At 42.6% G+C, this 26,703-nt stretch overlaps 1 protein-coding gene and 1 long non-coding RNA gene across 3 annotated transcripts in view; one reads left to right on the top strand and one right to left on the bottom strand.

The window, feature by feature from the left end:
* Positions 1 to 4,320: 4,320 nt before the first annotated feature.
* The window catches only part of LOC308625643, a 23,181-nt gene continuing 798 nt past the window's right edge, over positions 4,321 to 26,703 (bottom strand). Inside the window, exons 2-3 of one of the 2 annotated variants that reach the window (XR_014017128.1) lie at positions 22,984 to 23,078; positions 4,321 to 4,417 (exon numbers count right to left, since the gene is read on the bottom strand). This is a non-coding gene — a long non-coding RNA (uncharacterized lncRNA). Of the gene's footprint in view, positions 4,418 to 13,234; positions 13,580 to 22,983; positions 23,079 to 26,703 lie in introns of those variants that run through there. The other variant, XR_014017129.1, reaches the window with a different exon arrangement.
* Positions 18,737 to 20,441, top strand: LOC308616782 (interferon-induced protein with tetratricopeptide repeats 2-like). Its single transcript, XM_081233171.1, is given in 5 exon segments — positions 18,737 to 19,233; positions 19,237 to 19,387; positions 19,390 to 19,794; positions 19,797 to 20,083; positions 20,087 to 20,441. Coding segments are annotated over 5 exon segments (1,413 nt in total). The 5' UTR covers positions 18,737 to 18,843; the 3' UTR covers positions 20,267 to 20,441.

Raw genomic sequence — 26,703 nt, 5'->3', positions numbered from 1 at the left:
GACTTGAGGATATGGGGACGGGGAAGGGTAAGCTGTGATAAAGTGAGAGAGTGGCATGGACATATATACACTACCAAACGTAAAATAGATAGCTAGTGGGAAGCAGCCGCATAGCACAGGGAGATCAGCTCGGTGCTTTGTGACCACCTAGAGGGGTGGGATAGGGAGGGTGGGAGGGAGGGAGATGCAAGAGGGAAGAGATATGGGAACATATGTATATGTATAACTGATTCACTTTGTTATAAAGCAGAAACTAACACAACACTGTAAAGCAATTATACTCCAATAAAGATTTTAAAAATAAAAGAAAAAGGATGTTGATTCGTTACAAAACCGCCATCTAGAAAGCCAGTCACGATTTAAACTTCCATCAGAGATCAATTATTGCAGGACTGGATCATATTTTGGGTACCTATTTTGCAATCTATTTCATATTTGAGATAGGACGAATTTTTAAAAATTTCTTTACCAAAAATTGAGATTAAGTCCTAGTAATGAATCTGCAGGTCCAATTTGTGATGGCAACTGGATGTGATTACAGGGTCGCTGAGGTGTTAAGATGTGACGACCTGGGCTTAGAATTTGGAGTGAGAATTCGGGTCTGTCATTTGTTAGCTGTGTGGTCTCAGTACCAATTTCTTTCTCTTTAAAGGATTGCTTAACTATGTCTATGCAAAGGGCAGATGGATCTTGGGGACAGTGGATTTTAGTCAATGAGATGGTCACTTCAGTTTAGCTGCTGTTCCTGCTTTTTATTGTTGGAGCAAATTGACCCATTCTGGGGCAGGTGGTATGCAGCTATGCAACTGGTAAATGCTGTATTATCTATTCATGCTAGTAAAGACCAATAGAAGCAGTTTGCTTCCAGTTGGCCAGACCGGAAATTCACCTTCCCTGTCTTATCTCAGGGATACAGCCCTCTGTCAATATTTCCTTCACAGTGACTGATATTTCTTCATTTCCCAAGACATCATGCTGGTCCACTGTGATGCTGATGGTATGCTGCTGATTTGGACATGGTACGCAGGAAGTAGCAACCATTCGAGACACCTTGGTAAGACTCATGTATATCAGTGGGTGGAAATAAGTCCCTTAACATTTCAGAGGTCTGCCACCTTAGTGACGTTTCTAGGAGTCCAGTGTCTGGGGCATGTTGACATGTACTTTCCAATGTGAAATACAAGTTGTTGCATCTGCTCCCTTCTACTACTGATAAAGAGGCACCAAGCCTAGTGGGCCTCCTTGGAGTCTGAGACAATATGTACCCCGTTTGAGCCTGCTACTTTGACCCATTTTCTGAATTATCCTAAAGGCTGCCAGTTTTGAGTGCCCAAAGAGCAAGAGAAGGGTCTGCAACAGGTCTGAGCTGCAGGCAAGCTGCTCTGCTACTTGTGCCATATGACCCTACAGATTTGAGATGCCTGAAGTGTGTGTGACAGATAGTGATGCTCCATGGAGCCTTTGTCAGGTGAATCACAGAACACACCTTTAGGATCTTGGAGCATAGCTATGTCATCCTCTGCAAATTACTATTCTCCTTTGAGGAACAGTGTCTGGCTTGTTCAGGACTCTTAGTAGAGACTGAATGAATACTTGACGATAGGCCATCAAGCTATATATGATTGACTACCCATCATGAATTGGGTGTAGCCTGACCAATCAAACTATAAAGTTGGGTGTGCTCAGGAGCTCTCCATCATCAAGAAGTTCTGTAGATGAAACTGAGCCCATGTAGGACCTAAAGACGCAAGGAAGTCCCACAAGCAAGATTCCCATGACCCATATTCTTTCTACATTGCCTTTTCTCTCTCAGTCTCACCTATGGCCTCATGGGGAGTTCCATGTGACTAGCTGACTGAGGAAGAGATTATTTGGACCAGTTTATACATGGTTCTACATGATATGCTTGGTACTTCCCCAAAGTAGACAACTGTAGCACTCTAGCCCCATTTAGGGGTGGTTCCGAAGGACAGTGGTTATGGGAATTTCCCCCAGTGGAAGAGCTTTGAACAGTTAGCCTGCATGTTAATCTTTCCAAGAAGGAAAAATGTCCAGAATTAATGGATCTACATTGACTGTGGCTCCTTTAACCTGGACGCTGAAATTGCTAAGTCACCACTTTGGGCTCCTTATTCCAGTAATGCAACAGGCATCAGAACTTGGGTCAATAATTGCCAGCTTCCTTTTTTTTCCTCCCCACATCTACACTCCCCTTCCAACTCAGGTCCAACCAGAGAAAGCCAAATACGTTTCTTAAACCAATCACATAAGATGTCCATCTCTAGTTAGTCCTCCTCCAGCTTCCCGGTGCCAACAGCCCCCAGTCTGGGCTCCTGGAGCCTTCCCTTTCCACCTGGGAGCTTCCCACTGCCCTGTCTGCCTGGGGTCCCTGCCAAATGCAAGTGAAGGTGGCAACTCCTCTCGCCGCCTCTGAGTAAACAGCTGTGTGTTCTCACTGGAGTCGCCTGTGTTTATCTTACAGGGCTTTGCGCCCCCCCCCCAGCAGGTAGAAAAGAAGAAGAGCAGGGTTCCAGGGAGGCGCCGGGCCTGGCAGCGGTTTGGCTCCAGGTGGGGGAGCGCGGCCTCAATTTGGAACAGCGCCTCCTCTAGTCCCTGGGCGGCGGTTCTGGAGGCGATGCTTCTGGAGGCGTGGAGATGGGGGTCCGCGTTTCAATCCCTTAGGTCGGGAGGCCGCCCTCCCTGCTCGCGAGTCCCGGCTGCCCGCACAGCCGCTGGTCCTGATTCTGCTGCACTGGCAGCTGCTCGCCTGGAGCATCGCCTGGCACCGCATTCTCTCCTGTCCCCCAATCCTCTCTTGTCCCAGAATCCTCTCCTGGCCCCGCATCCTCTCCTGTCCCCGCATCCTCTCCTCCCGCTCCACGGAGCTCGTGGTCTCCATCGTCCATCTCAAGTGTAGTGAGCGCGGCTCACGTTTTATCTCTGCCTCGGCTGCTCACCACGTGAGTGAGGAATGTCTTCCCTCTGTCTTGGCTTTCAGGTTCATTCAGGTTCCTCTGGCAAACCTCGATTTCTTCCTGTCGATTTGGACTTGAACTTCCTGAAGAAGCTCCCAGTGGAGCCGATCGTGGCTTTTGCCGCTGGCGGAGGCTGGCTCTCTCCTAGCGCGGGGGACTCCTGCTCTGACTTGTGCCGGTGGGGAGGGTGCTGGGGGGTGGGCGGCAGCGGCGGTCTTCTTTCCCTGCCGCTCGCTGGCTGTCCTGTGGCCCTCCGCCCTGGGCCCTGATCCTCCTCCACATCTGCGTTCCTCCTGGGCGGAGTGTTCTCAGAGCAGCAGGTAGAGGTGGGAATGTGCTGCTTGCAGCTGGCGGGGACCCTGCCCCGTTCCTGGGGGCGGGGAAGTTGTGCTGCTGTTAGATCCGGTGAAGGCTGAGGCTTCAGGGTGACCCCGTAGCCCTCTGGCTCAGATCTCTTATAACCCAGGAGCAGATATTGGAACATTACCTTGTCTTTCCGGCCTGTCAGTGAGTCCTGGATCTCTGTCTCCACGTGGAACCATGGACGCCATGAATTCAGTCTGCCTGGGGTCCTGGTAGTCAGAGAGTGGCTCCATGTAGAGCTTTAGTTCCTCATAGCCATGACCTACAGTAATCCACAGATCCTTCACAATTTGCTCAAAAGGGCCTCTCTTGTTGGGATGGAGAATGAGAAATTTCTCTAGCATATATTCACATTCATTGATAAGAATCAAAGGTGATATATTCTGCTCAGAACCCGCTCCCACAGCTCCTTGAGTTTCTGTCCTTCAAAAGGCAGGAATCCATCGGCTAGTGTAGACAGGATGACTTCCTGTGGTTCTTCCCTGGAAGAGTTCCAGGCAGCATGAGGGGGACCACCCCAGTAGGTGTCCAGCTTGTTGTAAAAGGTGCATTTGTTGCTGAAGCCAAAGTCTGATGTTCCTGTTCGCATCCAAGAGCAGGTTTTCTACCTTTCAATCTCTGTGGACAATACCCTCCTGGTGGACTCTGCTTTCAGCTGCTTTGCTTTCCTACTGCCATGAGCCACGAGGTACTCAAACACCTCTCCTCCACTAGCATCCTCCTAACACGGCGGAGAGTTTCCTCAGCCTCCGTCACTTCAAATACTTCACTATGTTGGGATGATCCAAGCCTTCATGATTCCTGCTTTGCGGGACAGTCTCCGGAGGCTGGAGGAGTTCCGCTGAGTCTCATCAATGATCTTCACAGCTCTCGCTTTCCCAGCCAGGATGTGACGGCCATCTTCACCGTAGCCCAGTCTCCCTTGCCGACGGTCTCGAGGGTCTGGAAGAGGCCATGTGAATCTGGGTCTCTCCTCAGCAGAGACAGCTTAGAGGCCCCGCAGCACGCTGGACTCACTGCTGTGATTGGAGTCGAGGCGTCCTATGGTTGGGTTACATCTGGGAAGAGCTGGTGAGAAGCTTGGTCCAAATCAAAAGAAAACCAGTTCAATGTTCACCCCATGAACTGGCCTTTATGACTGAATCAAAACACAATGCCAGACAAAAATGAAAATAAACTAAACAAATAAGAAAAAGTGAAAAACGAGTGAGTAAAAAGAATAAAGAAAAGAGAAAAAAAGAGAATAAAAGGTAAAAATGAGAAAAAGAAACTAACAAATGAAATAGACAAAAATGCCAAGGTATAAACAGGGTAACTTTGGTCAAAATCTCTCAGGTGACTGAAAAGCAGCTTCCTGAGCCAGAAGGACTGACAATTTAGGCCCAGCCAGGGACTTGGATAAGTGCTAGGAACTCCAAAGCAATAGTTTCGTATGAGGTCATGGGAAGAAATGAATCTACCAACAAGGCTGGGGATAATCCATTGTGATTTTCTCACTTTTTGATCTCAAAATCCCTTTACTCTTTTAAAAAACTTTTAAGGGCCTCAGAGAGCTTTTTGTATGGGTTATAGCAAGTGACATTACCTTATTAGAAATTGAAACCTGTAGTATGCTTCAGTGGCCTTTTCTAGTTTGGAAAGGTGTGATCATTTCTGGCTTTTGAAAACCTCATAATGTCTACACTTAAAATATTCAATATCCTTTAAAATCTGAATGATTTGGCTCAAAATAATGTCACAACTTAATTGGCATTATGATACTGTCTGAAATGCTCTGTTGCATAAGACACAGTAAAGAACATTATTAATAACTCTAAAGCTGAAGGGAAGCTAGCAGGCATCATAGTTTGATTTCTTATTCACAGTTCTGCCCAGTTTCTTTGGAGTATATTTCTCTCTTTCCACACTCTTTCTTTCTCTCTTTCTCTCTTTTCTCAGGGCTCTGTACTAACTCCTACTTCTGCCTGGAACATTCTCAGAGATCCACATGGTTTCCTCCCCAACCTCATTCAAGTCTTTGCTCCAATGTCACCTTCTCAGGGCGACCTTCCCTGATTTACCTATTTGGTCTTACAAAACCCCTTGCATGTCTTATCTGCCACCCCTATGTATTATGGAAATTTTTTAAACATACAAAAAATTTTAAAGTATCTTCCTCATGTATCTATCATCCAATATCAATAATTTGCAACATTTTTGCAATCTTAGTTTATACATAAACACTTTAGTCTGCATCTTTAAATAAATGTATTTTAGAAACACTGCTACCATGCCATTATCAAATCTAAGAGACTAACATTATCATATACCAGTATATATTCAAATCTCCCGGTTATCTCAAAGTGTCTTGTTACAGTTGATATGTTTGACAAGGTACATATATTGCTTTATAATTTTTCCATAGCTATATCACCACTTAAATTACTACATATTTTACATATCTGCTTCCTGTCTGTATCTCCCATTAGAATTTCAGCTTTGAGCAAACAGAGATTTTTTTTTTTTTTTTTTGCGGTACCTTGCCCTCTGACTGCTGTGACCTTCACCATTGTGGAGCACAGGCAATGGACACGCAGGCCCAGTGGCCATGGCTCACGGGACCAGCCGCTCCGTGGCATGTGGAATCTTCCCGAACCGGGGCATGAACCCGTGTCCCCTGCATCAGCAGGCAGACTCTCTACCACTGCGCCAACAGGGAAGCCCGAGCAAACAGAGATTTTTGTTTTGTCCTTTGTTCTAGGTATCTTCAGCACCTAGAATGGCTTTCACACGCAGTAGGCATTCAATAAATGTTTGTGGAATGAATGAATGAATGGAATTGGCAACAAGGATGTGACAATCAAGGGGTATGCTGTCTAAACCTGGTCAGATCTGGTAGTTTCTATCTCTAAAACTTTGAGCAACTCTTCTGAGCCTTGGTTTTCCCATCTGTAAAGTGGGACTCATAACACCCACTTTGCAGAACTGATTGCAGGGCTGCAGTCTTGTTGTGAGAAACAGAGAAAATATGCATACAGTGCCTGGCATGTAGTACACCCTCAATGAGGCTACTATTTGTATTTTTCATTAAGTTACAGATCTTGAGATGAGATCATCCTGGATTAGGATTAGCCGTAAATCCTATGACAGTGTCCTTATGACAGAAAAGGAGAAGACACAGGGACACACAGGGAAGAAGACCATGTGAAGATAGAAGCAGACACTAGAGTAATGCAGCCACAAACCAAGTAACACAGGATCCATCAGAAGCTAGAAGAGGCAATAATGGATTCTCCCCTACAGCCTTCAGAGGGAGTGTGGACCTGCCAGCATGCTGATTTTGGATTTCTAGCCTCCAGAACAGTGGAGAACAAATTTCTGTTGTTTGGGGATTTCTGTCTTACACCAAGTTTGGGAGTACTGTGCCTGGGCTCAACCAATCCAGTGGTTTGGAGCATGTTCACCATATTTTCAACGGATTTTAAGCTCAGCCCAAACTGGTTCTCAGTCTTCATTTATCTCTCTCTCTCTCTCTCTCTCTGTCACTATTCTCAATATATCTCCCCCAACTCCCACCTCCACTCTCCTACTTTTATGATGGACTCAGAGGCACCAAAAGATCTAATGATTTCTTTCTGCCTTGCTCAGAGAGTTGTGACAATGGGACAAATATCAATTGGAGGGTATCTACTTATGTGATCTGATGCTGTACAAATACATTTTCCATCAACCTATGAAAGGTCAGGAGCGTGAGACAAATAGAAATATCAAGAGTGATTGGAGAGGGCCTGCACAGAATGGGAGAGGCAGCATGTGGAAAGGAAGGCCTCTGGAGTATGGAGTTCCGGAATTTGGAGGATGATTTAACAAATGTATGAGGAAAGGGCAGACAGCAGAAGCAAGAAGAACTACAATCGTGCAGCCTGTGGAACAAAAACCACATTCACAGAAAGACAGACAAGATGAAAAGGCAGAGGGCTATGTACCAGATGAAGAAACAAGATAAAACCCAAGAAAAACAACTAAATGAAGTGGAGATTCTTTTTCTTCCAGAAAAAGAATTCAGAATAATGATAGTGAAGATGATCAGGGACCTTGGAAAAACAATGGAGGCAAAGATTGAAAAGATGCAAGAAATGTTTAACAAAGACCTAGAAGAATTAAAGAACAAACAGAGATGAACAGTACAATACCTGAAATGAAAAATACACTAGAAGGAATCAATAGCAGAATAACTGAGGCAGAAGAATGGATAAGTGACCTGGAAGACAGAATGGTGGAATTCACTGCCATGGAACAGAAAAAAGAAAAAAGAATGAAAAGGAAGACAGCCTAAGAAACCTCTGGGACAACATTAAATACAACAACATTCACATCATAGGGCTCCCAGAAGGAGAAGAGAGAGAGAAAGGACCAGAGAAAATATTTGAAGAGATTGTAGTTGAAAACTTCCCTAACATAGGAAAGGAAAGAGCCACCCAAGTCCAGGAAGCACAGAGAGTCCCATACAGGATAAACACAAGGAGAAATACACCCAGACACATAGTAATCAAATTGGCAAAAATTAAAGACAAGGAAAAATTACTGAAAGCAGCAAGAGAAAAACAACAAATAACATACAAGGAAACCCCCATAAGGTTAACAGCTGATTTCTCAGCAGAAATTCTACAAGCCAGAAGGGAGTGGCATGACATATTTAAAGTGATGAAAGGGAAGAATCTACAACCAAGATTACTCATTCAGATTCGATGGAGAAATCAAAAGCTTTACAGACAAGCAAAAGCTAAAAGAATTCAGCACTACCAAACCAGCTCTATAATAAATGCTAAAGGACCGTCTCTAAGTGGGAAACACAAGCAAAGAAAAGGACCTACAAAAACAAACCCCAAACAATTAAGAAAATGGTAATAGGATCATACATATCTATAATTACCTTAAACGTGAATGGATTAAATGCTCCCACCAAAAGACACAGGCTCACTGAATGGATACAAAAACAAGACTCATATATATGCTGACTACAAGAGACCCATTTCAGACCTAGGGACACACACAGACTGAAAGTGAGGGGATGGAAAAAGATATTTCATGCAAACAGAAATCAAAAGAAAGCCAGGGTAGCAATACTCATATCAGATAAAATAGACTTTAAAATAAAGAATGTTACAAGAGACAGGAAGGACACTACATAATGATCAAGGGATCAATCCAAGAAGAAGATATAACAGTTATAAATATATAGGCACCCAACATAGGAGCACCTCAATACATACGGCAAATGCTAACAGCTATAAAAGAGGAAATCGACAGTAACACAATAATAGTGGAGGACTTTAACACCTCACTTACACCAATGGACAGATCATGCAAACAGAAAATTAAGAAGGAAACACAAGCTTTAAATGACACAATAGACCAGATAGATTTAATTGATATTTATAGGACTTTCCATCCCAAAACAGCAGATTACACTTTCTTCTCAAGTGCACACGGAATATTCTCCAGGATAGATCACATCTTGGGTCACAAATCAAGCCTCAGTAAATTTAAGAAAATTGAAGTCATCTTTTCTGACCACAATGCTATGAGATTAGAAATCAATTACAGGGAAAAAACCATGAAAAACACAAGCACATGGAGGCTAAACAGTATGTTACTAAATAACCAAGAGATCACTGAAGAAATCAAAGAGGAATTCAAAACACACCTAGAGACAAAGGACAAAACACGACGATCCAAAACATATGGGATGCAGCAAAAGCAGTTCTAAGAGGGAAGTTTACAGCAATACAACCCTACCTAAAGAAACAACAAACAGCTCAAATAAACAATCGAAGCTTACACCTAAACGAACTAGAGAAAGAAGAACAAACAAAACCCAAAGTTAGTAGAAGGAAAGAAATCATAAAGATCAGAGCAGAAATAAATGAAATAGAAACAAAGAAAACAATAGCAAAGATCAATAAAACAAAAGCTGGTTCTTTGAGAAGATAAACAAAATTGATAAAACCATTAGCTAGACTCATCAAGAAAAAGAGGGAGAGGACTCAGAACAATAAAATTACAAATGAAAAAGAAGTTACAGTGGACACTGCAGAAATACAAAGCATCCTAAGAGACTACTACAAGCAACTCTATGGCAGTAAAGTGGACAACCTGGAAGAAATGGACAAATTCCTGGAGGGGTATAACCTTCCAAGACTGAACCAGGAGGTAATAGAAAATATGAACAGACCATTCACATGTAATGAAATTGAAACTGTGATTAAAAATCTTCCAACAAACAAAAGTCCAGGACCAGATGGCTTTAAAGGTGAATTCTATCAAACATTTAGAGAAGAGCTAACACCCATCCTTCTCAAACTCTTCCAAAAAATTGCAGAGGAAAGACTCCCAAACTCATTCTATGATGCCACCATCACTCTGATACTAAAACCAGACAAAGATACTACAAAAAAAGAAAATTACAGACCAATATCACTCATGAATATAGATGCAAAAATCCTCAACAAAATACTAGCAAACAGAATCCAACAACACATTAAAAGGATCATACACCACGATCAAGTGGGATTTATCCAAGGGATGCAAGGATTCTTCAATATATGCAAATCAATCAATGTGATAGACCATATTAACAAATTGAAGAAGAAAAACCATATCATCATCTCAATAGATGCAGAAAAAGCTTTTGATAAAATTCAACACCCATTTATGATAAAAAACTTTCCAGAAGGTGGGCATGAAGGGAACCTACCTCAATATAATAAAGGCCATATATGAGAAACCCATAGCAAACATCATTCTCAATGGTGAAAAACTGAAAGCATTCCTAAGATCAGGAACAAGACAAGGTTGTCCATGCTCACCATTATTATTCAACATAGTTTTGGAACTCCTAGCCATGGCAATCAGAGAAGAAAAAGAAATAAAAGGAATACAAATTGGAAAAGAAGAAGTAAAACTGTCACTGTTTGCAGATGACATGATACTATACATAGAGAATCCTAAAGATGTCACCAGAAAACTACTAGAGCTAATCAATGAATTTGGTAAAGTTGCAGGATGCAAAATTAATGCACAGAAATCTCTGGTATTCTTATACACTAATGATGAAAAATCTGAAAGAGAAATTAAGGAAACACTCCCATTTACCACTGCAACAAAAAGAAGAAAATACCTAGGAATAAACCTACCTAGGGAGACAAAAGACCTGTATGCAGAAAACTATAAGACACTGATGAGAGAAATTAAAGATGATACAAACAGATGGAGAGATATACCATGTTTTTGGATTGGAAGAATCAATATTGTGAAAATGACTCTACTACCCAAAGCAATCTACAGATTCAATGCAATCCCTGTCAAATTACCAATGGCATTTTTTACAGAACTAGAACAAAAAATCTTAAGATTTGTATGGAGACACAAAAGACCCTGAATAGCCAAAGCGGTCTTGAGGATAAAAAATGGAGCTGGAGGAATCAGACTCCCTGACTTCAGACTATACTACAAAGCTACAGTAATCAAGACAATATGGTACTGGCACAAAAACAGAAATATGGATCAGTGGAACAGGATAGAAAGCCCAGAGATAATCCCACACACCCATGGTCAACTAATCTGTGACAAAGGGGGCAATGATATACAATGGAGAAAGGACAGCCTCTTCAATAAGTGGTGCTGGGAAAACTGGACAGCTACATGTAAAAGAATGAAATTAGAATGTTCCCTAACACTATACAAAAAAATAAACTCAAAATGGATTAAAAACCTAAATGTAAGACCGGACACTATAAAACTCTTAGAGGAAAACATAGGAAGAACACTCTTTGACATAAAACACAGCAAGATCTTTTTTGATCCACCTCCTAGAGTAATGGAAAAAAAACAAAAATAAACAAATGGGACCTAATGAAACTTAAAAGTTTTTGCACAGCAAAGGAAACTACAAACAAGATGAAAAGACAACCCTCAGAATGGGAGAAAATATTTGCAACGAATCAATGGACAACAGATGAATCTCCAAAATATATAAACAGCTCATGCAGCTCAATATTAAAAAAACAAACAACCCAATCCAAAAATGGGCAGAAGACCTAAACAGACATTTCTCCAAACAAGACATACAGATGGCCAAGAAGCACATGAAAAGCTGCTCAACATCACTAATTATCAGAAATGCAAATCAAAACTAGAATGAGGTATCACCTCACACCAGTCAGAATGGGCATCAACTGAAAATCTACAAATGACAAATGCTGGAGAGGGTGTGGAGAAAAGGGAACCCTCTTGCACTGTTGGTGGGAATGTAAATTGATATAGCCACTATGGAGAACAGTATGGAGGTTCCTTAAAAAACTAAAAATAGAATTACCATATGACCCAGCAATCCTACTACTGGGCATATACCCAGAGAAAACCATAATTCAAAAAGACACATGCACCCGCATGTTCATTGCAGCACTATTGACAATAGCCAGGTCATGGAAGCAGCCTAAATGCCCATCGACAGACAAATGGATAAAGAAGAAATGGTACATATATACAATGGAATATGAATCAGCCATAAAAAGTAATGAAATTGGGTCATATGTAGAGACATTGATGGATCTAGAGACTGTCATTCAGTGTGAAGTAAGTCAGAAAGAGAAAAACAAATATTGTATATTAACACATATATGTGGAACGTAGGAAAATGGTACAGATGAACCGGTGTGCAGGGCAGAAATTGAGACACAGATGTAGAGAACAAACATATGGACAGCAAGGGGGGAAAGTGGGGGTGGGGTGGGGGTGGGATGAATTGGAAGATTGGGATCAACATGTATACACTAATATGTATAAAATGGATAACTAATAAGAACCTGCTGTATAAAAACATAAAATAAAATAAAAAACAGTGACTGGAGATAGAAATATTTCAAATAGGAGATAAATCAGTGTGTGTACATGTGTATGTGCTTGTGTGTGTATGTGTGTGGGCTGATGTGTATGATTACTGTGTGTGCGTCCAGGTAAGAGAAGCAGGATTGTGGCTTAACAGCTTAAGTGGTACTAAGCTGAGTCTGACTCCACCATGCCACTGGGGGCATTCAGGGGTTAATTGTTACTGGTGTGTCGCTGTGTGGGGTGGTGCCCTTCTGGGGCCATTTGCAGAAATGACTAGGAGTGTCTTGGATAGATTTTACGGTAAGGGAAGAGAAAATGGGAACACAGATTTGGTGTGAGGAACATGACTGAGTGTGAAAGGGAAGGGAGTAGTTTTCATTCTAGATCTGCCTTCCCTTTCTGTCCGGCCTAGGCACTTACTTGTGTAGGTAAAAGTACACTAAAGCTCTTCTGTCACCACAGTTTCCATATGTGGTAACCCAGCTACATGCAGGGAGTCAAGGCAAACCTTTCTTCCAGTTCACTGGGGAGCAGGTGGCCTGGCCAAGGACACCAGGCTCAGCTTGGGTTTTGGAGAGAGCAGTGGCAGGAGTGTCACCATGGCATGGGAAGCAGGGAGGAGAAGGCCCATGGAGATTCCATGGAGCTCCCAGACATATTTGGGAGTGGGGGGGTAGACTAGGGCAGGGCTGGATTCTGCTCTTGTGGGAGGAAATGGAGCCAGAGAAACAGGGTTTTACTTCTCTCTTCTGTTTCTCTCATGGAGGTGCCGGCTTTGACTCCAGGCTGGAATGACCTGGGAATCACCGGTGACAGGAGGGGTATGAATCCAGTTACATTTATTGACAGCCTGTCATTGCTGGAACTCATTGAAAACAAGCTTATTTTACAAAGCCAATGAAAAGAACTTGTAAGACTTGTTATAATTTAGTGAAATTGATCAATAAAAAGAATTTACTTTGCATAGATGTGGATAACAAACAAATGACAAAATCTCCACGATTAGAACCTATTAAGGCTATCATATCCTATTTGCATCATAAACTTGTGGTCGTATGGCCCTCCTCTCTCCCCTCAGTCTCTCTCAGCCATCTCAGGCCTGTCAGTCAGGAGGTGTCCAGTATCTGGCAGCATCTCAGCATCTCCACTCAGGCCTCCACTCACCCAGCAGCTTCTCCCAGAAGAGCAGCTAGGAATCCTGGGGATCAGGGACTCCCACTGGGTCACCTTTAATTGTGGTGAAGTGTTCTGCTTTTCAATCAAGTACTGTGGTTACCATGGGCAAGGCGCTGTGTTAGGCAGAGTGGGGAAATCTGCAGGGATCCACACACTGCCTTCACCCTTAGGAGTGTTTCAGGAGAGTGAACACACTGAAATTAGAAAAGAGAAAAGAAAGCAACAGAAGGACAGTGTCATGTAGTGTTCATGTCCTGATGTAGTCTCATTTGTTTACTTTTTCTTTTAGTGCTTGTGCTTCTGGTGTCATATCCAAAAATATCATTGTCAAGACGGATGTCAAGGAGCTTTTTCTGCAAGGACAATTTTAACGGACCCTGGAGGAGTGGAGGGCGCTGTCAGATTTGCCCACTAGGGGGCGGGCTTGGCCAACTCACTGGCCCCTTGTGAGCTGGGCGGTGGTGGCCTGTCCATCTTCTTTCCCCACAAAGGTTTCCACAACCCTTTCAGAAGTGAGTGCTTGAAAAACACCATTTTTCTTTTGTAGTTCTTGAAAAGGACTACTCAGAAAATTACGAAAATACAGAAAACCACAAAGAAAATTTATCCACAGTCTTAGAACACTGGGAGTCCACTAGCATTTTAGTGTGGAATGAGTTGACTTTTCCTTTTTAAAGTAGCAAGTGGCATCTCAATTCCTTTTGTGTGTGGGGGGTTCTATTTCCTTTCTTCATGTATTCTTTTTCTTTTTCTTTTTTTGAGAAAAATAAACTGGTTTATTTTCTGGGTTCAGAGCGGGAGGACATCTTGTCCCTGGATACAGGAAGGAGAGAGATGGGGTGTGGGGACTGGGTGTCCTCTGACAAAAGGGATTCAGATCTGGGAGGAAGCTGGATGACCTGGCTCTTTTTTGGCAACAAATGCAAAATCGTTTGTTGCACTGTGTGAATGGGTATTTTAGGGGTGCTGTGCGGAGGTGTTAATTTCACATCTAGGTCAAAACAAACACCATAAACATGGAGTCTGGGGAGAGGGAACTCAGGAGGCCATGAGCACAGAAACCCACGTGAAGCTGCAGAAATCTGGAGCTTTGGACTTCAGGCATTTGGACATCTACAGTTTGTGGTGAATTGACAGGGGTGAGTCAGCTATACCCGGAAATCTGGGGAAAGGAAAACATCTGGCTGGGTTATTGTGTCATGCTAGAAATATACCACTGGAATCGTGCTGTTATTATATATATATCTATATCTATATATATATATGTATGTATGTATCAATACACCACTACTCCTTCCAGTGACCACAGGAGACATCAGCTACCAATTCATGGGAGCTGATACTCAAGAAGAAACTTTCTGCTCATCTTGGCTTAACCATAATACCCATTCTAGAGAGGACAATCCTCTTATAATGCCTTTGATGGATGATTCAAGGCTTCCCACATTTGCCTCCAACTTTTCTCTCTAGCTCTAAACAACGACATGCCATCAAATGGAATGCTCTCTGGTGCCCAACAAAGCCTTCACTGTTCTTGTATTACTTTGTAAGTCTTTGGAGGTCTCCAGCAGTGCTCCCACCTCAATAACATTCCAGCATCCTTCAAGCGAGTATCCAAGAGCTGCTTCTGCAGCAAAGTCTTCTAACCATTTATGCTTCAGAGAATTTTATGTGATCACTTCTTCATTTAAATCTTCACAGCACTCTGTATATTTTAGTAAACCCTAGCAAGTGTTTTGTCACCAAGACTTCTTCCATGGTTAATGCTTTTTGTTTCCTGTTTAAGAAACCACGTCTGCCCCAATTTACCTAAGTATCAATCAAATCACATTTTTGACAGCCAGGAAAGAAGTCTGCTAGGAAAAATATTGTAAAGTGGGGAGCAGCGAGGAGGCTGCTAAGGAGAAGATCAGGCCACAATTGTCAGGACTTTATTGATCACTTAGTCAAAAGATTTAACCAATGTATAGATGGAGATGGTATGTTTGGGATGTTCAATGAGATATTCCTGTAGGTCATTTGTTGTAATTACAGCAATTTGGGAGTGCCCTGGTGGCCTAGTGGTTAGGATGTGGCACTTTCTCTGCAGAGGCTCAGGTTCGAGCCCTGGTCAGGGAACCATCCTGTATGTCGTGCAGCGCAGCCAAAAAATACCAAAAAATAATAATAATAAAAAATTTTTTAAATAACAGAAATTTGAAGTAAAAGGAGGTAGAGTAAATAACACTATGTGCCATTTCCTCAAGATGCACTGTGAATATGAAGAATGTATTGGGCCATAGAGCAAGGACTACCACCCTATAGCTCGTGGACTATAGTACAGTCTGCCAGTTGCTTTCATAAATATGTCTTACTGGAACATGTATTGTCTATGACTGCTTTTGTACTGTAACAGCAGAGTTAAGGAGTTGAGACAGAGACTGTGTTGCCCACAATGCTGAAAATAGTTACTACCTGGGCCTTTAAAAATATTAGCAATCTCTGCTAGAGAACATTATTATAGCTGTGATTACCATTCCTGGGATCCTTGAGACTCACCAGATGGTAGAAACTGCTGATGGTGTGCCAGGGACCCCTGGACAAAAGTACAGAGACCCTCTGGTGTATTTTTTGATTATTTGAAATGTTTCAATGCTTCCTATGAGACATAATTTAATTAAACAATAACAAGAATCTAAAATAGAGCAAAGGATTGCCTCTGGTCTTGCATTCTGCTGTAAGAATATTTGCACACTTGTTGCTTTGAATTGTCTTTGTTAGAGAAGAGAGAATGGAAACCCAAATGAAAATGAGAGACAAATATGGACGGCGTCATTGTCAGTCATCTGGGGATAATTAGAGAAGGAGACATATGACCTTGAGGGAAAGGACCATATCCATGGACATAGGATATGTGCACAGTGCCTGATTCCAGGCAGCCTTTGGTGTGGGTCCTCTTAAAAGGGGGGATGCTCAAGTCTCTGCTCTGCTCGGTCCCCAAAAGCAGCCCACAAGTTAAAATGAGAGACCTCTGTGTTGGACAGCTAACCAGGGCAGATCATGTCTTCATAGTATCTTAATTAGGAAATAAAGGGATTTGTAAAAAAAATCATTTTTGACTGATGTCTCTCCCTTAGCATCCTGGATCTTGTATTCATTGACTCAAACAACAATACTTTTTATGCTACTGATATCTGGCAAGATGAAGAAAATTTCCCCTGATCCTTGGACCGTGACAAGAGACTATGGGTAAGGATGGGGACTGGGGCTCCCAGCAAGAACTGTCATTTCTATGTCGGATGGAAGGGAGGTGACTTCCCTGAGGATCGACTTTCTTGGAGTTTTCTTCCTCTCAGAACCCACAGAGATGAAGAATGGTTTCGTTTTTTTGGTGCTGCTGCTATTATTAGCAGAGGCTTCTGGTGCTATGACTTCTGTCATCATCCCAGAAATCAAGAATGCATTGCTCAACAATGACGTTTCTTTTCCTGTAAACACACACACACACACACACACACACACACACACATTTGGTTGACTGAAATGGCAATGTATTTGCTGTGTGATACTGTGTAAGAAACTAGCTCTTTCAGTTCCTCCTCTGAAAATGGGGTTATTGACCACCTACCTCCTGGGGCTGTTGTGAATATCAAGTAAGATGATCCCTGTGAATGGCTTCACTTGATTAATGTAGCTTGTTGTTGCCCATAATGATAACAGTACTAACAAATAACATTTTCAGATGCTTTCCATGTGCCAGGCAATGTTACAGGCACTTTATATGTATCTCATTTAATCCTCACAAAAGATATAAGAAATCTAAGCTCAGAAAGGCTAAACAACTTACACAAGGTCACAAAAAGAATGTGTTAATTTCATCTGCCAATTAGTTCTCAGGTCCTGAGTCCTGGTTTTTAAGGTTTCCTTTCTTTTTCTGTGTAAATCAGGTTCCTAGCAGGAAACTGATGTTGAACTCAAGCTGAGTAATTAAAGAAAGTTGAATAAGAAGTGGTTTGGGTTCAGAGATAAGAAGAGGTGATATAATACCCTGGGGCTAATAACACACTAGGGCCCCAAGCCCCAAGAGAAAGGAGAAGTTATAGGAACCTGAAAAAAGAAGTGTAAACAGAAGGCCAACTGACAGCACCTGTGGGCTTCAGCAGAGGAACGTTCAGCAGGGTGGAAGCCCCAGAAGCGACGAGGATACCACTCCCTCCCTCTGAGCTCTTGTGTCTCCCTTTGGCCAAACCCACTGGGAAGCCAGAGACCATGGAGCTCCCTCTCTGACGGTGACAGTCTGGTGGGGAAGGATGCAGAGTGGATCTGAAGGGGCAAGTGGAAACTATCGAGTCCTGACTCCATGGAGTCATAATGCCTACATTTCTTGGTTTACAGAAATGCATGCTCAGAAGCAAAAACTTAGAGGTAGAGGAGAAGGAAACACAGAGAAATAAATAAAGATAAAAAGTACTGCTAACATTTTGGTGTATACCTTCCCCAAGAAGCAAACTTAGAGAACCACCCTCACGTGTCACTACCAAATCTTCTACCTGCCTAAATCTGTGCCTTCAGCCTGCCTTCCCTTCCACAGTTTGGATGAATTATCCCTAGTGTTTTAAAAAAAAAACGGTTCAGCATCATAATTTTGTTCTAGTTCACATCCCATTTCACCTCCTTAAAGACTTCTCTCCAGCAATTGTCAGCTCTTTGGTATCACAGTTTTTCCATCCCTACTGCATCACTCTCATCAGCACATAAACATTCATTAATATCACCCACTTTCAAAAATAATCTCCCCTCAGCCATCTCCAGCTATAGCCACCCAAGTTCCTGCTTTTACAGCGAAACTTCTCAGAAGAACTGTCTCCTCACTTCTTGTTTTCTCAACTGATTGCAAAAGAGCATTTCCTTCATCACTTTTTTTTTTTTTTTCCGGTAGGCGGGCCTCTCACTGTTGTGGCCTCTCCCTTTGCGGAGCACAGGCTCCGGAATCGCAGGCTCAGCGGCTATGGCTCACGGGCCAAGCCGCTCCGCAGTATGTGGGAGCCTCCCGGACCGGGGCACGAACGCGTGTCCCCTGCATCGGCAGGCGGACTCTCAACCACTGCGCCACCAGGGAAGCCCGGAAAGGATATTACTTAAAAAAATTTTTTTTAAATTAATTTTTATTGCAGTATGGTTGCTTTACGATGTTGTGTTAGCCTCTACTGCACAACAAAATGAATCAGCCAGACACATACAGATATGCCCTCCCTTTTGGACTTCCCTCCCATTTTGGTTACCACAGTGCATTATGTAGAGTTCCCTGTGCTATACAGTATGTTCCCATCAGTTGTCTATTTTATACATAGTATCAATAGTGTATATGTGTCAATCCCAGTCTCCCAATAGGATATTCTTTTTTGACTGGGGTTGACACCCTTTAGGAGGAGAATGCTCTTTGTCATGCTCCCCATTTCTTGTCTGGTGAATCTGTGCTATGTCTCAGAGTGTTCATCTTTCTGTATTTCCCCCCCACAGTGAGACCACAAAGAACTCCTTGGACAGCAGCCTACGGCAACTAAAATGCCATTTCACCTGGAACTTGGTAGAGGGAGAAAATTCCTTGGATGATTTTGAAGACAGAGTGTGTAACCTGACTGAGTTTCAGAACAGCGAATTCCAAGCCACAATGTGCAACATATTGGCCTACATAAAACACTGCAGAGGCCAGCACGAGGCAGCCCTGGGATGCTTACGGCAGGCTGAAGAGTTCATCCAGCGAGAGCACGCTGACCAGGCAGAGATCAGAAGCCTGGTCACCTGGGGAAACTATGCCTGGGTCTACTACCACCTGGGAAGATTCTCAGAAGCTCAGGTTTATGTAGACTAGGTGAAACAAGTATGCCAGAAGTATTCCAGCCCCTACAGAATTGAGCGTCCTGAGATGCATTGTGAGGAAGGGTGGACACGGTTAAGGTGTGGAGGAAACCAAAATGAAAGGGCCAAGGTGTGTTTTGAGAAGGCTCTGGAAAAGAAACCCAAGACCCAGAATTCTCCTCTGGACTGGCCATCGCGAGCTACCGTCTGGATAACTGGCCACCGTCTCAGAATCCCGTTGACCCTTTGAGGCAAGCCATTCAGCTGAATCCTGACAACCAGTATGTCAAAGTCCTCTTGGCCCTGAGACTTCAAAAGATTAATAAAGAAGGTGAAGGAGAGAGGTCAGTCAAAGAAGCTTTGGAGAAAGCCCCATTGGCAACAGATGTGCTTCGTGGGGCAGCAAAGCTGTATGGAAGAAAAGGTGACCTGGACCAAGCTATAGAACTCCCGAGAAAGGCTCTAAAATGCATGCCAAACAACACCTACCTGCATTGCCACATTGGGTGCTACTATAGGGCCAAAGTCCTTCAAATACAGAAAATGGGTGGGAAAAGAGAGAAGTTACAGGAATACGACACGCTCTAGATCATTTAAAGAGAGCTGATGAGAGCAATGGAAATTTCTTCCATATCTGCTCCTGTATCGCCTGTCTCTCTTCACAAGCATGTCGGTATGAAGACGCAGAGTATTACTTTCAAAAAGAATTCAGCAAAGAGCTTCCTCCTGTAGCCAAACAAGTGCTCCATCTGCGATATTGCAACTTTCAGCTGTATCAAATGAAGTGTGAAGACAAGGCCATCCACCATTTTATGACAGGTGTGAAAATAAACCAGGAGTCAAAGGAGAGAGAAAAAATGTAAAACAGACTGCAAAAATTTGCCAAAATCAACCTCTCAAACAACGGAGCAGATCCTAAGGCTTTGCATCTCTTGGTGTTTCTTCAAGAACTGAATGGAGAAATGCAGCCAGCAGAGAAAAACTCTCAGAGGGTTTTGGACTCTGGAAACCTCATCCCTTTAGCATCTTTAAGCGAGGAATAAGAATCGGAATGTGGTACCCATAGGGCTACTGCTGGAAGGGAGCTGAAACCCTTCCACCAAGTTGGTATTCAAAATATTTAACAACTGGTATGGCATAGGCATGGACTTAGACCCTGGCCACAGCACTGGATCAGGGTTAAGGAGAAACTCTGCTGGGCAAGTGTTAACACTTGAATTGCTCAGAGAGTTCTGGGAGGGGGACTAGATTGGGGCAGGCAGGTCCTGGGGCTCAGTAAAGGGCCTATTTCCCAATTGACCCCTTGGGAGCAGTTGGCACTGTGACATTCCCTCTGTGGGGTGATGTCTTGGGTTTGTTTCTATGTTTCTATAAAGCACCTGTAACACTGTGGTTCTTTTTAGCAGTGTTTTTCCATCCATGGAGTCATTTTAGAACCTGTACAGATTGGCCCTGTGATACAGTTCAATGCAGGCTGTCCCAAAATATGCCAGTGGCATATTGATTATTTTGAATTTGTTGCTTGAGAAAACAGCCAGTGCAAGAAGAACACTCTGACCCTCCTCTGAAAGCAGGAAATAAATCTCCCATGTGAAAGGTACCCTCACTGTAGCAGGAGGTAGTAAGACATCCTTGTCGCCGGAGATAGGGAATTGAGGGCTGAGAAGGCTATGTAAACCAGGTCTGCTTACATTCTCCACTAATTCGTACCCAAGCCCAAGTTTCTTTGCCTTGTCAATTCCTCACAAATTTATTATTTCTTTGCCTAAAAGGTATAAAAGCTGCTTGCTTTGGTCACTTCTTAGGCTGTATCTATGAGACCTCCATATGTATGAAATTAACTTAGATTTTCTCTTGTTGATTTGTCTTGTGTCAATTTAATTATTAGATCAGCCAGAGGAACCCCAAAGGGTAAGGTGAAATTTCCCCTCCCTGACACCCTGCATAGACACTAATGTGTTGTGTCCATCCAAAGGCTGGGGGACCAAAGCCTAGAGAGGGCTGGGTGCTCTCCTCTCTCCCTTCTGCCTTTTTCCCCCTCCTCCTCAGAAAAGCCTCCATCTAGGATTGTCTCTACCAACTCTACAAACAACATGAGTTCAACTGTCCCATTAACTGAAGGGGGAAGAGAGTTTTTAGAAGAAGAGAGCAGAGAACAGGTCAAATCTAGAAGGAACATATCTAAAAGAAATGGGGTCCGGCAACCACAATACAAGAGTTTCAGGAGGCATGTGGGGAGATTTCACCTCCTTTCTGCCCCCCCTGTAATCATAACACACCATGTGAAGGATTAAAAAGTAGATTCTGTACAATATGCTAGAAACCAAAATAATACTTTTCTATAAAACTTATATGGAAAAATGTCTTACCAGTAGGAATGGGGAAAGATAGGCAAAAGAGAAGGAGGGAACAATGCTGGTTTGTCATCGTAGATTATAAACATATGGAGAAATTTTCATTTTCTTAGCCACTATGGGGAAAATTTCTTGATAACATGAAGACTTGCTTTATTCAGAAATGCTTTGATGAGCCCAGGTTCAAGATGATAGGAAAGCGGCTGGACAGAGGAATTATTGGGTGGTTAAGGACCTAGTGAAAGGTCTTAGGAAATAATAATGGAGGTTTCTTTCCCCCATTAGAAATATTGTATATTAGGTGATATAAAACTTCATTTAACCCTGAAAATCTTGAGGGAAACCACAAAAGTCATGGTATGCCTGGAGCAATTGGGATTTTCTAGGTAAATATTGAATGGCCAGGAACAGACATCAAGGTTGGTGTGAATCAAAACAGTTAGCTGACCCAGCATGAGACCACCAGTCACCCTCTGGGTTGCAAAATGATTGCCTGTTGGAATTAATTTAAATTTAAATGGTGGTTATCAGGGGCTGGGGTGTGGGGGGGAATAGGAGAGATGTAGTTTAAGGGTATAAACTTCCAACTGGTAGATAAATAAGACCTGGAGGTTTAATGCACAATATAGTGAATATTTTTTGTTTTAAAAATAGCATGGTGTGCACTTGAGATCGGTATACACAGTGTGGATGCCTGAAAGAGTCATCGATTTAATTAATAAATAACTTAGGTGTGATGGAACATAAAGGCGTGTTCTGGTTTTTCTGAAATTTTACTGTACCTTAAATCTTCAAGACTCAACTACTGATAAATACAATGTTACACTGAGCATGAATTGGCTCCATATGACACAGACTGGTCTAACTTCATGACCACTGAATAGAACAACCATTTCCTCTACAGCTTTAAGAGTCCAGGGCTTCAGCTTACACCCTGACACCACCACCACGCACCCTATGTACATAAACACCCTGCCCCCACAGGGAAGCAGGGGGGCTGCGGCCCTTCTCTCTGCTAGATCTTGTCAACATCTTGTGCTTCCACCCACATTCTCTCTCCTCTTCTGATGTCCACTACGAGAAACGTGGAGTTTCTCCAATTCTGTTTTAGGCCGCATCCTGCAGGCAATCTAAACAAACATAGGAGAATTTTTTCTGTTAAGTAAAGAACAGAGAGAGACAGGAAGCCGAGAAGTCTCTCTTGTTTCTCAAGAGGCCTCTGGTGGAAAATACAATTCACACCAGCCGCAAAGGTAAACTTATTCTATTGCACTGAATTGGGCAAGTGTCCATTGCAGGGGAAGATTTAGCTCACTTGGCCTGAGTAACTTATTATCGGATCTGGTGCCTGGGGAGAAAAACTGCGAGCGTTCTGAGTGGAGGGTAAGATGGGCAGGCATGCTGACCTTGAGAGAGGACCATTGGCGACTGCAGAGTGCTAAAGAAGGTACCCCAGGTGCATGTGATCTTGTCCTTGCACGTCATGCCACCAAAACCCTTGCTGGAACAGGAGCCCAAAAGGAAAAAAGGTAGAAAGGGTAGGGAAGAGATGTATGTCATATTACACTTAATATTTATTCGAGGACTTAAAGCTAAGAGAAATGATTGGAAAACAATCAAAACAATTATGTATGTAGCTCTTGTTTCCTGAAATCTCACTATCCAGAAATAACAAATGGAGCCACATTAAATGGAATGACTTGTAATTCCCTGGCGCTTAACCATATCTCTCCGTGCATTTCCCTCCCCTCAGGTACTCACCAGATAGATAACAAGCCCCCAACAGGTGTCTCCTAAGTGTGGATGAACAAGTCTGTCAGACTTACCTGATAACATCTGCCTCTTGCATGGCTCCAGCACCCACAATGTCCTCTGCCCACAAACCTGCTTCAATACAGCTCGTCATTCTCTGTATTTGATTGTCACCTGGAGAGTACTGATATCCCTGCCAAAGACGTTCTCAAGTGTGTTGATGCCCATGAAGGAGTGAGGAGAATTTCTCTCATCCTGCCTGGGTTCTAAATGATACTAATTATTCCTCAGCCTCAGAGTGCTCAGCAAAAGATTCATCAGCCTCTGCCCCCAGCCCCCTTTTCCACACAACTTTCATCTTTCTTTCCACTTCATGTCAGCTGACTTGCACAATGTGTGTCCAGGGCGACTGGAAGCATGGAAGTGTGAGAATCCTGAAGATAATCACAGATAGGATCCCTAGCATGTGCAGCGTCAACCCTGGAGGCCAATGTGGAAAATGTGGGCTCCAACTAGAGACCACGCACTCCTGTTTCCTCTCTTCCTCCACCATTTCCCCCATCGTCTCTTTTGCGGAAGGAGGTAACTTGATTTGACTAATAACAAAAATTCCTTATGATTTACAGCAGAGTTGCCTCATTACTGGTAATCTATGCCTTCTTGGGAGGCCACAAAGAGGGAAACTGACTAAAATCTTTTCTGTAAAAATGGTAAAGTGCCTTTGGAAAAACAGTTTGGCAGTTCCTCAAATGGTTAAACACAGAATTACCACATGACCCAGCCATTTTATTCCTAGGTATATACCCACGAGAAATGGAAACGCACATTCACATAAATTTGTACATGAATGTTTATAGGAGTATTCACAACAGCCAACAGGCGGATCCATCAACTGATGAACTGATGTATTAAATAAAGTATCTCCATACAGTGGGATATTATTCAGCAATAAAAATAAAGTACTTACTGATACATGCTACAACATAGATGAAATTTGAAAATATTATGCTAAATGAAAGAAGCCAGTCACAAAAGGTCACATATTGTATGATTCTATTTATACGAAATGTCCAAAGTAGGCGAATCTATAAGAGACAGAAAGTAGATTAGTGGTTGCCTAGGCCTGGGAGGGATGGGAGGACTGGAGGTGACAGCAAAGGGGGGTAGGGCTTCTTTTTGGGGGAAATGAGAATATTCTAAAATTGACTGTGGTGATGGTTGCACAGCTCTGTGAAATGCTGAAACTATTGAATTGTATAGTTTCAATGGGTGAATTGTACGGTATGTGGATTATATTTCAATATGGCTATTTAAAAAAAGAATGAGTACTCTTGTTATAAATGTATATAAAGAAAGCAAGCTTTCCTTTCATCACCTTCTATTTTTAACCTCTAAGTTTGTTGGCACTGTGTTGTGCCCTTCTTCTTACTAACATTTTAAGTACCATCATTACTTTTGCACTCAAGAGACATGTTGGAGAAATTCTATATTCTATTTTCTGAGTAGGGTGTGGGTAGGAAAATCTGGTCCCACTTGTTTTAGTTTTAAATACCCATTCTCAGGAACCATTCATCAGCAAATTGGCACAAAGGAAGAGTTTAAAAGCAGAAGAAAATGTGACTCACTGTGTAAGTCTAAATGTACGTGTGTACAAATTTAAGCACACTATGAATTTCTTAACACATAGAATGTTATTCAACTACCATATGCAGCTGTTGCAAATACCATGCTAATTCATGAGCGCTGCATAAGCCAGGAATTAGAACAAGAAAAGCAGCAAGAAATGGGCAGCTGGTGCAACTGTACTGGAAAATAACTTCATAATGTAAGATCTATTGCATTCAGGCTGAGAGGAAGGCTTTGGCCAGTTCAGTAAATTTGCCTTTTCTCTGATCTAACCACTTCCGATCATTTCTGCACTTCAAAGTAGTGTCTATCCCTAAAATCAGCACCCTCACAACACAGAAATTTTCATGACACAATTTCCTTTCTCTTTGAGCAAAGAAGGCAAGAGATAGAGACACATTTTCCCTGGGCTGGATGTTTAAGGTTTCAAGTCTCGCTATGCCAGGATTAAGCACCAGTTTCTCAGTAACAGAGATGCCATGTGTTCCTTAAAAATTTTACATTTTGTGTGTCTGTGGTATGTGGGACGTTTAAGGTTGCAAGTCTCACTATGCCAGGATTAAGCACCGGATTCTCAGTAACAGAGATGCCCTGTGTTCCTTAACAAATTTACATTTTGTGTGTCTGTGGTATGTGGGCCCTCTAAAGCACAGGGCCAAAAGCAGGGGCCCCTCTTACCTGGGTGACACTATAAAAGATATAAAGGGATGTCACTTTATCACTACCAGGATAACAAATTGTTAAGTCAGACAACCAACAGAATTACAGACTTTCCCAGTTGCAGGTTACTCTGGTTGGACATAACACAGTCTCTGAACTTGAAGTATCTTATGATACTCCCATTGGTGGGAAAAAACAAACAGGTGTCCGTTTTGTTACACAAGCATCTCTCTCACCTTCTGCAGCTTCAGAATGGAGGGAGCCTTTCTCCTACGCAATTGACAAGTCTTTCATCTTCAAATCAGCCATGAGAACTATATTCCCTATATTTTCACGGATATTTACATCATAGAAAATTTTATTTAAAAAAAAATCTCTCAGGGTATTATCACTCCTTCAGAGCTTAAAGCATAAATATGTAAATTTATCAGCTAGGCAGCTTGCTTGCCTTAGACCTCAGAGATTGAAAGTGCTCAGGGTTTACTCCAGGGCTTGGCTTCTTATATTTAGCATGGGGGCAAAAAAAAATCAGGCTCAGTGATTTGACTCATGGATAATCCCAGAGCTAGTAAATAACACACAGAATTAAATCCAGGTCTCAAGGTGCAAATTGTCTCCCACAAGTAAATTGACTTGACGAAGTTACTTTTCACAACATATTTCTGGAGCAGTCTTTCACAATATGTGCTCCCAGAAACCCCTACATCAGAATCTCCTACAGACTTCATTAAAAATGCAATTTCCTGGGACCCACCCTAGAGTTAGGGTCAGATTCCTGGGAGCCCGGGGTTTTTTGTTTTTTGGTTTTTTTTTTTTGCTGCGCCCCGAGGCCTGTGGGATCCTAGTTCCCCCACCAGGGATGGAACCCACGCCCCCTGCAGTGGAAGCACAGAGTCTTAACCACTGGATGGCCAGGGAAGTCCCCAGTCATGATTTTTAAATGATTTACTTCCACTGAATCATGACAGAAACCCTTAAGTTTCCTTTTCCTCCTCTTGATTTGAAATCAGTTTCACTTTCCAAATCCTCTTCCCTTTCATAAAGGCAGTCACTCAGAGACTGGAAGAAAGCATCAGCTGATGCATTCT

The sequence above is a fragment of the Mesoplodon bidens genome (assembly GCF_964165515.1).
Source record: "Mesoplodon bidens genome assembly, chromosome: 1".
Classification (NCBI taxonomy): Eukaryota; Metazoa; Chordata; class Mammalia; order Artiodactyla; family Ziphiidae; genus Mesoplodon; species Mesoplodon bidens.
The sequence above is the reverse complement of the archived record's forward strand: the minus strand, read 5'-3'. Positions and strand labels throughout refer to the sequence as shown.